The sequence below is a fragment of the Mercenaria mercenaria genome, unplaced genomic scaffold, assembly GCF_021730395.1.
Source record: "Mercenaria mercenaria strain notata unplaced genomic scaffold, MADL_Memer_1 contig_564, whole genome shotgun sequence".
Taxonomy (NCBI): Eukaryota; Metazoa; Mollusca; class Bivalvia; order Venerida; family Veneridae; genus Mercenaria; species Mercenaria mercenaria.
The window spans coordinates 59,660-71,789 of NW_026463446.1; the positions used below are offsets into that span (position 1 = coordinate 59,660).

Genomic DNA, 12,130 nt, shown 5'->3' on the forward strand with positions numbered 1-12,130 from the left:
AAACACTTCGTTTCATTTATACAGAAGTCATCGCTTGCTGAACTTTTTCCCAATATTGCTACATTAAAAACATACTAAAAAGAATACCTGTAAACAGGATTAGAGCTTTGAAAATGTTCTTTTGATGACTTTATCTTACGTTTAGTATTTGCGATAGAAAATAACGAACCAATTTTAGCAAAAATATCAATTTTAGCAAAAATGATAAAAAATATTGCAATTATATATACAGAATATATCGTTAAAACCTATGGGATATAATATGAAGAATGTAATATAAATTTATACTTTTATGAAATTAAATATTGTTATAATCTGCAAAACATAGCATAGGTGATGTTTAAGGTGTTTCACACACATCCTGGTTTCTTATCCACAGACTCAGTGAATTTTAGTCTACTGATCTTTTATTACGTTGTGTCTTATGCTTCGAAAGAATGTCTGAAGATTGTATCTATATAGGCAACAGCAGTCTTTAGGACTGATCTTCATCTTTTGGTTGTGTTCTATGCATCCAATGAATTTTCTTAGTATACAGGTTTAAGTTAAAGAAAGCTACTACTGTTTCAGGAGCAGGTCGTTTGTAGTTTTAGATATCTGTCACATTCGGGGGGAAATATGTAAATCCAAGCTGGATTGAAAATGATACACATACATGGAACAATCACTACGGAAAACAACTACAATGTACAAAACAAAACAATTTATTCTATATTTAGCATACAAGTTGTGAACTCAAAACAATATCCATCATACATAATTATCACATCAATTTATGACTAGTAGCTTTGAGGTAGGTAAGTAATGAACACATATTCTTTTCCGATCAGTGCTGGGGATTGACACCACTGTATTTCCCTAGGCCAGTGGCACATAAACGACGTCATATAGCACTAGTCATGTTATGACGGTATAAACTACATACATAATGCAATGACATACCGGTACCTAAAGTTATTTGCCGTTTTAGAATGTCTTTTAACGGGATAGGCATGAATCACATACATGTCAGCCTGTGAATGATTATTGGATAATAAATGTCGCTAACGCTCGGTGTCTCATTCTCCGCTACCCCTCAAAAAGGAACAAGCCAGTCTTACACAGGCAGCCATTAAGGTTCCATCTATTATGAAATAAGTCATACATCAAGTTAAATAAATTTGCATGAGCTAGAACCCTAGTAGTCTATTTATGAGAATATGCACATACACTGAAAAAGTCTTAGAAAGAATAATTTATGCTTACTTAACAATGGTAGGAATTATAATCATAACACATATTCCCACGATGTATCTATAATTTTAACTTTATTGTATTATGGAAGTCTATTAAGGTTAGTATCAATTTTCCTTGGTGTTAATCACAGAAAAGAATGCTTTCAGTTGTCCATTGACAGTTTGTCTACAAACGGGGCATTTTATAAGAGCTGGAGCACACTGTGGACAGCTGACCATGTGACCACATGGCAGGAATATCACATCAGCTCGACTGTCCAAACAAATCTTACACATTTGATTCTCTTTTAATCTATGATTTTCTTCAAGGAGAGTTTCCAAAGGTTCTGAAATATATATCAATTTATTTATTAAGTTATTTGTATAGTACGTATAAGTTTTATCGTAAACCATTTCATCATCATCCGCCATAAGGCATTGTTGTTTTTATGTTTGTAATCCACTGGTTATAATTTATATAAGATTGAAAACGTGAACATATAATTATTTTCTAATTTCAACTTTAATTTATCATTAAAATTAAAACCTTTTTGGTAACCAGTTTTGTACATTTGCGATCAACTGATTATATTCTTATTTTATTAAATACATATCTAAGACAATTTCAAAGTTTGAAATGCATATTTGAATAATTTCAAGTGTGTAATCCGTTTACTTTCTATTCATATATAATTTCGTGAACTTGAAGTCCACATGAATTCAACTTTTAAATGCATTTATAATCCCACCTAATTGCTCAACTTCATCTGGTGTCTGGTTGTCGTTTCCAAAACACTCCGAGATTGTATTTTCGTCACAAATGCTTAGTTCTTGATCTACGGGATTCTCCTCTATGTCAAAAAGAATTTCGCACAGATCTTTACCTTTGAAATCAGTGTTACCTGTTGAATATTATGACGAAATGCATACAAAGTATGAACCAAAAACATTTTTATAATTAATCTTTATCTTACAGGCATCAGATTCATAAATAAGTACTTAAAATACAAATAAACAAAACCTACTGCACAGTTCAATATAGGGTTATTTATTGGGAAAATTAAAAAAACAACACTGGTAATCGATCTTGCACGTAGAAATCAAGGACTGTATTAACATTCATTGTAAGAGCTAAACCAGTTCTCACCGTGTTTGCTGATGAAAATTGTTATTGCTTTAGCCACCAGGTCTTCGGAGAAACCCATTTGAATGCAACTTTGTGCTGCCACAGTCTCTATGTGGTTGACTGAATCAACAGAGTCCTGAAAATCAGTTCATAGTTCAATATTCACATCATAGTTAAATATAGTATATCTTTTTACTACAGAAACACTCTGGAATGAACGGCCCTTATAGAAACACTACTTTATTTAAAAGCGCTTTACAGAACAGTTTAAATGTCAGCCTGTTCAGATTTATACCTTTAGACTGCTTATTCCATCGCCTCCGTCTGTTTCTGGCTTTTCTCCACGTGTAAGTCTCTCAATGTATGCTTGTCCTTTTACCAGTAAAATATGGGGACATTTTGGATACCATTTGCCATGTTCCTCCATGGGTACATCACCACTCTCCCAGTTTCTTAAACCGCCACCACAAAAGTAACACCTCACGCTGTCACCCACTCCTGTTGAATAGAATAAATATTTAAACTGTAACAGTTGTTGCTTACCACCAAAAAAAAAAAAAAAATAAATAAATAAAAAAAAAATGGAAAAGTGTTTTGAAATCGCGTTATTTTTTCTCATTTGTCGATAATAAATTTCAACCTTGTTAATGTACTTAGACTCTCCCACAGTTTAAAAATGAGTTATTTGACTGTTACGAGCAACCATTTCAAAAACTAAAGACATTCCTGATTGAATGTTTGCAGCTAATTCTTTACAGCTTTACCTAAAAAGAGACTTGCAGCTGCTGCAATTAAGGTAGTTCTTCAAGTTTGATTAACAGGAAGTAATGGCGTAACGCCATTTATCCGGATAACGTTGAATAAAGCCTGAACTCCGTTTCCGGGAATGAAAACTGTTTAATGATTTAATGGCAACCCGTGAGTAATATATTGAAACAGCAACGTAACTATCTTAAAACGTTTGACACATCAAATAATTCAAAGTAATGTCTTAAAATTAGCGTGAAATGTATGGATCTCTTTTATCATGGGCAAATATCTTAAAAACAAGCACGTGGATCTATACATTTTATTTTACCTTATTATAGACTTTATATCTATTTACAACTGTGAAAAGTTTCATTGAAATCTACATTGTAGAAAAAAATCTCTATTAGCGAAAATGTTTACAAACACATAGACGCCCATTATGAAAACTTGTGTGAGGTCCATTTTTTTTTCAAATCAGTCCAACAAAAAATCAAGCACTTGACCCTATCTTTTTTATTTGCATGATTTTCTAAGTATATTCTGAAGTTTTGAAAAATCAGGGCTTAATCAGTTTCCTCATTGTAGAAAAAAAAATGCTCCAAACGTGCAGAACTACCTTAAATAGTGCATTTTTATGCACATTTTTGCAGAGCGAAAAAGCAATGAAAAAAAAAAACAACAACAAAGACTTTTTGCATTAACCATGGCTGATTGACATTTGTTTTGATAAGTGCAACATTTTTGCCATTTAGATCTCTACGTTATAAAATTAGTTTTAATATCTTAAATTTAACTTTATAATTTTTACCTAATGACCGAGTACGGATAACTAGGGAAACCAGTGCTATTTATAACAAAACATGACAAGATGCCGAAAATATTGGAGATTGTGATATTCCGGGGTTAAAAGTATTTTAAGAAACAGATTTGTAAGAATGCCAAAAAAAAAAAAAAAAAAAAAAAAATGAACAACACCTTTTTCCGCACCGTTTTTAACGGGTTTTGGTTTTTAGAAGATTCAGAATACCTAAAAATTAAATAATTGAGCAGTTTACGTGAACACGTCATTAAACTGTGCACGTTAGTATAGCTATATTGTTTCTGTACTATGGCCTACTGAATCTGAAATAATTTTTTCTTCTTCTTGTTTTGGAAACATATAACGCATTCAAGCAAAGTGTTCTGATTAGATTGGATAATGAAATGTGCCACACACCTCCCGTTGCTCCTGTCGGCTTTAAATCCATTTAATGGACCCCATGGCCCATAGAACCAAAAATAGTAACAATACTGAGTTTATGGTAATTATTAATTTTCGATCTACGGCACCTAAAACGGTTGATATGATAGTTAATAAAATCTTTAAGGAGATCTATTGGAAGCATATAGAACGCGACCAAACTAAATGATAACAAACCTAGTATTGATTCATAATTGGTGCTTGGTAGTCGAACTACTCCGACGCATATACAGTTTGTTTAATATTGTGACGGTCAAACTGTAACGGTGGCTACAAATGTAAGAAATTATAAAGCAGCCACTCAGCAACAGTAAGCTTGTCTAGGTGCTTGGTAGAGCCTTACAGAGAGAACAAAATGCATGCCGCATTATTTTACCTGTATAAACCAGACCTGCTTCGACCATATCCTTCATCTGTACTGGCAGGTATTCTGGCCACGATTCGAACGATTCCAGACGTTTTGAGTAGACAGCATACTGAGGAAACTTGGGTTTTTCCATATTTATACCCAGTGCAATGGGTGGTGGTTTTGTTGCATGTTGCTGGGAGACTTTAACGTCAGAAAGAGTGTCGGACATTTTTCCTGTAACACATAAGATAGCATGCATTTATTATTCGAACAAAATTTTACATTTTTAAAATATTTAAATATGCAATTTGCCGCCTTTCATCTTGCATGTGAAATAACGAAATGTATATTTACCTTGAATAATATGGTCGAAGCAGGTTGGTAAAAAATGATAATATTTGCTTGTTGATCGGCTTCCTTGTGCACTGCGAATGTGAAATATCACATGCGCTTATTTATTTTATCGGTTAACTGGTTTTCCATTGTCGCAAATCCAGAATATACAATGTTTGTACTATGTACAAGTGGGTGGTTTTCTGTGATCTAACGTTCGTTTCTGGAAGTAAATATAGAACTTAGGCGTAAAAAAATGTTTGTTTCCGTTATCCCGGCCTACCCTTAATTTTGGCCCGACCCTAAATGTTTTTATGGCATTGGAGAATTTTTTTCAACAAAAATCCCCCAAAAATATATATATATTCCGACCTACCTACCCTATTTTTTAAGCATGTTACCGGAAACAAAGAATTTTTTTAGGTGACTCACATACATCAGTTTAAGCAGATCATCTTAACTATTTGACTAATCGTAGAATCTGAGTCAAACACAAATGAGATAGATTTGCCCATAAATGAATTGACTTCACCCTTTTAAACGGAGACAAGTTATATCCTATGAAATGAATTACTTTTTAAAAGTTCTTACTTAAGGGAGAACTTAGGATGGAACTAGTAGAAATGATTACATTCGCTCTTACAATAATAATAATACTAACTACTATTTTATATGCTTTTTATATTGTAAATTTGAACAAAAAAAACCCCTCCAATCCCCCCCCACCCCCCCCCCCCCCCGCAAAAAAAAAAAAAAACAACAACTCCCCACCGTCTTATCTGTTCTGACACTGGACACGAACATACATAGTAGAACATAGTTAATACACCCTTGGTATCACCCTGCGCAAGCTGCTAGGGTGGCCGTTGTTTAATGTTTACGTTTATGTAAAATATAGCACATATTGTGTAGTTGTATCAAAACTGAGCATACATATATAAACCATGTCATTTTATTACACGACTCCTTATTCAACAGTTAAAGTGCTTAAGTTAGAAGTTGAAGAAAAAATAAGACCGTTAACTTTTGATGTCACTTAGTAATACACTTTAATCTTGAATAGCTTTCCTGTCAATGGTCAAAAATCGGGAAATAATGTAAACTACTGATAGGCAAGTCATTCGGTAAATATATATTATACATGTCTGCGTATGTTACTATCAGTTGTCTTTGACACTTTTTGAGGACCCATTGATTTTATAATAGAAATGTAAAAATGTAAAAAAGTAAATAATAGGCCTACGACCGTAATCATCGCGGTTTTGCCACTGTGGTTTCCCATTTATAAAAGTTTGATAATGACATTCTATTTTTGTTTATAGCACACTTCTGTCATCGATGGTACAATAGTACTAAAATTATTCTGAACTGTTTTACGTTGCATATATTCTAGTTTATTGATATATCAGAGTATCAATAAATCAGTATCCATTTTGGAGGATATGCAGCAAATCACAAGTCATCGAGGCTACTAATCTGACAGTGTAGTCGCGTACGAGAAGAAGAAACAGACTATACATTTGTACGCATTATACTCGAGAGCAAATGTATAGTATGTAAATAAACATTTTACATTGTTTATTCATTTCTACAGAGAGGGGTTGGGGGCGGTAACTTTCGCATTGGGTGGTTGTAGAGATTGGAAATGTTTGGTGTACGAAAATGAGACTTTTGTGGTTTGTATGTCCTAAGAGGTGTTAGAACACTTTTGTGAGTCCTTCAAAAAGGGCATCTGGTAAAAGCTGGTGCACAGCTGTGGACAGCTGACCATATGGCCATATGGTATGTAAATGATATCAGCTCGGCCGTCCATATTAATTTTACACATCTGATTCTCTTTAAGTCTACGGATTTCTTCAAGAAGACTTTCTACAGACTCTGGGACACAATAATAATAACTCTTTTTGTTCTGTGCATTGTTATAAATAACATATATTTAATAGTATCTATAATCGTTTCATATATGTTATATGTATAATAGTGTTTTATAAAAAAGACCTTGACCATTCATCATTTGGCACTTACCTATTTCTCAATTCTCCTCCTCCTCTGAAACAGAAGTACTTTCTTCTTTAGACTGTGGGCTATCAATACCTGCATCTTATTCTTATAATTCAAACAAGATCTCACACAACTGACTTGCACTGAAATCTTTGTTACCCCTGTAAATTTAGAGAAACATAACAAGTGACCGAGTATTGCAGACCCCTACCGGTGGAAAACCTTATTAGTGTTAGTCCCTTGTGGTTGCTGGCAAAGGTGTTAAGAATGGAAAATGCTTCAAGGCATTTAGGAGCTTAGAAACTATTTCAACTTAAATTTGAGCAGTGACCTTGACCTTCAAGCATAGATCATGAACGCAACACACAATACACATAAATCTATGGAGCGGAATTTTTTTTATTTGACCTTCAATAATTACCTTGTCCTTTGTCGACAACCATGGGTCACGTGCGCGAAATATTGTCTAATCCCAGGGAACATTTCTGTGTTGTAATGAAAACTATCCTTCGATGCAGTTAAAAGTTATGGAGCAGAAACATCAGTGGCCATGGCCTTTTAACCGACAATCAATGATCATGTGTTGACGCATTGTCTCATCAAAGGGAAGTTTTGTCTGTAGCACTTAGATAATCCATTAATGCATATAAAAGTTATGCAATGAAAACAATTTTTACTTGTCCCTCAGTACTTACCTTAACCTTCAACATAAAAGCATACGTTTAGTACTGGTATGGTCTATATATAGCTATTTACATACCAAAGTTTATGAACCTAGCTTGAATACTTTTTGAGTGATTGCAAGATCCAGATTTGCTGTTAGTGTTCCACCGGTAGGGTGTAAAAAATGTATGTACATGTATCGGTAGCATTATCGAAGTAATAACATGTAACTTTAGAATAATTTACTATCCGAGCGAAATAATATAAGAACCTTTTTAGCGTGTGCTTTTAATAGCGACATGTCTTTTTTAACTTTAAAGTGTCGAATGTACGCACGCTTTTAACATTGAAATGCTAGGAAATTTTAGTTTAGTATCAATGTACTTTCAACTTCTTCAAAAGCAAAAGCATGTTTGATCGAAATCTTGACTTTGTTTCTCAATGTATACAAACTCTTTTTGTCAAACAACAACTGTTACTGTTACAGTTTTGTCCCCTTATTACGTATATAAACACTGTGTATTATCTTGTATACTGAACATTATATTGTCAATTAGAGTGAAAATGATAAGCAAAACGTAGCACCAGATAGGAAGATTTTATCACAGACATTAAATGCATAACTGAAATAGTTAAATAACTATCAAATTGTAAGTCATTCAAAGGTAAATACAAACAAATCTCTGTTTTGTTTTGCCATGCAAAACATTTCCTGTTAATTCCATGTTCAAAACAACAGGACAACCATAGCGTGTCATTATTGATTTATAAATTTAAATTAATCTCAGAATTTAGCAAGGGAATTGTCAGAATTATAAATCAAATTTGTTTTACCTTTCTCTATCAGTTAGCATTTAAAATTCATACCGTGTTTCTTTTGAAAATATTTATACCTTTTCTTTCGAGGAAAAACAAAGATAAGTATCAAACAGGGAATGCCACGCACCAAAAACGCAGCCTCCCCAAAACGAAACCCAAAGCACGCAAACGCGCACACCACAAACACACATGCACGCACGCACACACACACACGCACGCGCACACGCGTGCACACACACACACACGTGCACACACACACACACAAAGCCAACACACGACGACAAAAACGAACATAGTGGGGCACCGCCTTGGAACGGCCAGTGGCAAAAACACCACTGGGTAGCTTAAACCGGTTTATGGTGCGCACCCAACCCCTCTCTTACCCCCACCATGTTCCAAAGACACGGGACAGTGTAAATAAAAGTAATCCCCTCCAGGTGAATCTCCAACAAACGTAATGGAAACAAAAAGGCATGGCATGTAAAACACAAAAATGCTCGTGTATAAATATATAAAAAAAACAAACCTTAAGAAAGGATGTACTCAATGCCTTTTCAGAAGACAGAGCAACAAGAGAAACACCCTTAAGGGCCCGACGAAACAGGCCAGAAGACAGATATCAAGCCAAATTCAACATAACCTTTCGCAGTACCTTATATTTACCTTATATGTGTGTATTGTCAACGGCTTGGGTATAAGATCAAAAGTTAGTTTGAACTCGTAAGGAAAGAGGGGAAAAACAACGCATATTGGTTTTGAATGAAAAGTGAGCATTTATTGGAGGAAGTGGTTTCAAATTTATAAATAGCAAGGGGACTGTCCATGTCCAAAATAAAACAACAATAATTGCTTGGTTCAATACATCAAGTGGTGAAACTCTTGAAGATGATTGCTTAACGCCATAATTTATGTCACAAGTTTTACTTGGTTTTAAGGAGTGTTTGGATTATTAGATTCAGGTATTTATTTCTTTGGTTTGCTGTTTATAATTGCTTTTCCTAGATTGATTTGTTTAAGTGTTGTTTCTTGAATAGCGGTTTTATTCGTCCTGTACGCGTTCTTCTGACATTCTTGAATTGGCGCTTGTTTTTGTAATGGCTGATCTACGAACTGCCACTCCATTCTTTTACCACTTTGCATGAATATTCTGATCTTAACTTTACAGCACAGTTAATACAGTTATTACCAGTACACAGTGAACATTGTGTGTTTGTGTGAGAATAGTTGTCAGAATCTAGAAACAGAGGGGTACTTGTGTCATACCCAAGGTATGTTTTGTTATGTTTTGTGTTGATTATCTACATGTTATACATGAACGTAAATATAGAATATGATTAAGATGTGATAAACTGTGTTTCTATTAGTATGTGATATGTTTAGGTTCTGCCAGATATATTAACCACTAGGCTGAGTAATGTTTCATCATTGAGAACTATGTATTTCATGTTTTAAAGGATGTCTTGTAATGTAATTTGTAATATATATAATGCTATTTATGATTAAGTAATTAATTAATGGGTCTATCAAGATTATGTTTTAATAGTATTAGAGATCATAAATATTGATATCTTTTGTCTGTGTGATATCAACATGATATACTTTGCTATCATTCATTTATTAATGATACTTACATGTGTTTTTTCAGACCCAACACTCTATTACAGTGTATTTCACATCCAAGAGAATGATGTATTGTTTGTGTTGTTATATGATGGACATATATGTAAAATAAAGAACATCTAGTAAACTGCCACTGAATTGAATCGCGTGGCCCTACTAGAAAAGTAATAATGAAAATTGTGTCCAATGACATAAAATATTTTATGTGCGCATGAAATTTAAATTATGTGTTGTCCAAGGTTGGGGTGTAAGATCAAAAGTTACGTCGAACTCGTATTGGAAGAGGGAAAATCAACGCATATTTGTTTTGAATGAAACATTGGCATTTATTTAAAATGCCATAAAATATGCAATATAACGATTATATATCCGGTACAACATTCTAATTGTAATAGAAATGACCCGAATAAACGTAACTGGGTGGCAAGCCCAGTGAGACTTTATACAAATGGACTTACCAGAAACAATGGTGAAGATTTAACTTCATGATGTCAGTGACAAAGGCAAAGGAAAGCTACTAAAGACAAATGTATCGTACAACTCATATCAGCACATCAAACGACATTCACTGGTTTACGCCAGTCATGTGATTATGTCTACTTATAGGTAATAAGTGCCAAATATCTTCCGTTTATCAAAAATAATCGCATAAAATCACGTCATATTATGTTTACAAAAAAGTGCGATAATTTCAAATTTTATCAGGGTTTTGTTTCTACGGTAATGTTAAACTCACCCAGGATGCCGGGTTAAACTTATTTCTAGAAATAAAGTTATAATTAGTAGATTATTTCTCAGAATATGCATACAGATAGCAAATAAGTGTAATTCCTATGCAAACTGAAGAGCTAATCAGTCTGATAATGTAATGAAATCATAAAAGTCTAACTAGGGTCTGTGCCGTCATGTCGTAGTTCTAACCACAGGAAAGAACGCTTTTAACTGTCCATTAACAGTTTGTCTGCAAACAGGACATTTGAGTAGCGCCTGCGCACACTGTGGACAACTGACCATGTGACCACATGGCAGAAATATTACATCTGCTCGACTGTCCAAGCATATCTTACACATTTGATTCTCTTTTAATCTATGGTTTTCTTCAAGGAGAGTTTCCAAAGATTCTGAAATATAAATTAAAGTATCAAATTATTTTGAAACGGAAACGCTTTGCATTTTTTTTTCAATGTATTATCACTGTCATTATCATCTCCAAATGTCAGTATACGTATTTGTTTACTTTTTACTGACTTCTTCATGCAATACTTCAAATAGATATATTCACCATGTATTATGTATCGAAAGAAAATTAATAACGTTTATACAACGTGAATATACGTAAATGATAATCATACCAAGCTGATCTGCATCTGCTACTTCTTTTTTGTCGTGTTCAATATATTCACTGCTTTCATCTCCGTCATTAGTACTTTTTTCTTGTTTTTCGGGATTTTCTTCTATATCGAAAAGAATTTCGAACAAATCTGTACCTTTAAAATCGCAGTTACCTATAAAGTATTATGATGAAATATATTAACATATTATCAAAAATACATGTAACTTTTCGATACTATACAACACATTTATAAAACACTTTGTCATGGACAAACATCAGTATTTTCTAATAGTGTAACAAGACATATATCAGAATAGGAAAACACCGCAGAACTTACCGTTTTTACTCATGAAGATCTTTACTGCCTGTTCTACCATTTCTTTGGAGTAGCCCATTTCAATACAGCTCTGCGCTGCTACAGTTTTTATGCTGTTATTTGTATCGAAATAGCCCTACAAAATAGATATTAATATACAGGTTTCAAAAACAAAGCCCAAATATTTATACGTCAGATTATTCAAAAGGTCATGAATACAAAATGTATAGGTTACAGTGTAAAGTGACACTGCACAATATCAATAGCAAACATTGTAACTCTGAACTATTTTTTTTCTGAAAAGTATGGAAAGCGGTAATTTCGTTGCTAATTTGGTAAAAATTGTCAGTAGGAAATTTGACGATC

At 33.7% G+C, this 12,130-nt stretch overlaps 2 protein-coding genes across 2 annotated transcripts; both read right to left on the reverse strand.

Moving 5' to 3' along the window:
* Nucleotides 1-688: 688 nt before the first annotated feature.
* LOC128554605 (baculoviral IAP repeat-containing protein 3-like) lies at nt 689-5,186 on the reverse strand. The gene is made up of 6 exons (XM_053535875.1): nt 5,034-5,186; nt 4,707-4,913; nt 2,636-2,838; nt 2,362-2,476; nt 1,964-2,116; nt 689-1,561 (listed from the first exon to the last, which is right to left on the reverse strand). Exons 2-6 carry the CDS (start codon nt 4,906-4,908, stop codon nt 1,341-1,343), a joined length of 894 nt encoding a protein of 297 aa, XP_053391850.1. The 5' UTR covers nt 4,909-4,913; nt 5,034-5,186; the 3' UTR covers nt 689-1,340.
* Nucleotides 5,187-8,258: 3,072 nt separating this feature from the next.
* LOC128554608 (baculoviral IAP repeat-containing protein 7-A-like) lies at nt 8,259-11,939 on the reverse strand. Its single transcript, XM_053535882.1, has 3 exons — nt 11,786-11,939; nt 11,468-11,620; nt 8,259-11,236 (listed from the first exon to the last, which is right to left on the reverse strand). The coding sequence occupies exons 1-3, from the start codon at nt 11,841-11,843 to the stop codon at nt 11,019-11,021; spliced, it is 429 nt and encodes a 142-aa protein (XP_053391857.1). The 5' UTR covers nt 11,844-11,939; the 3' UTR covers nt 8,259-11,018.
* Between the last annotated feature and the right edge of the window lie 191 nt (nt 11,940-12,130).

Bases quoted from the DNA above. Each gene is read 5' to 3' on its own strand.
- LOC128554608 (XM_053535882.1), bottom strand. From the start codon at position 11,843: ATGGGCTACTCCAAAGAAATGGTAGAACAGGCAGTAAAGATCTTCATG. The intron at 11,621-11,785 runs GTAAGTTCTGCG...AATACTTTATAG, and splicing joins GATCTTCATGAGTAAAAACG to GTAACTGCGATTTTAAAGGT. The intron at 11,237-11,467 runs GTATGATTATCA...TTTATATTTCAG, and splicing joins AGCAGATGCAGATCAGCTTG to AATCTTTGGAAACTCTCCTT.
- LOC128554605 (XM_053535875.1), bottom strand. From the start codon at position 4,908: ATGTCCGACACTCTTTCTGACGTTAAAGTCTCCCAGCAACATGCAACA. The intron at 2,839-4,706 runs GTAAAATAATGC...TCTATTCAACAG, and splicing joins AGCAGGTCTGGTTTATACAG to GAGTGGGTGACAGCGTGAGG. The intron at 2,477-2,635 runs GTATAAATCTGA...ACTGATTTTCAG, and splicing joins ATGGAATAAGCAGTCTAAAG to GACTCTGTTGATTCAGTCAA.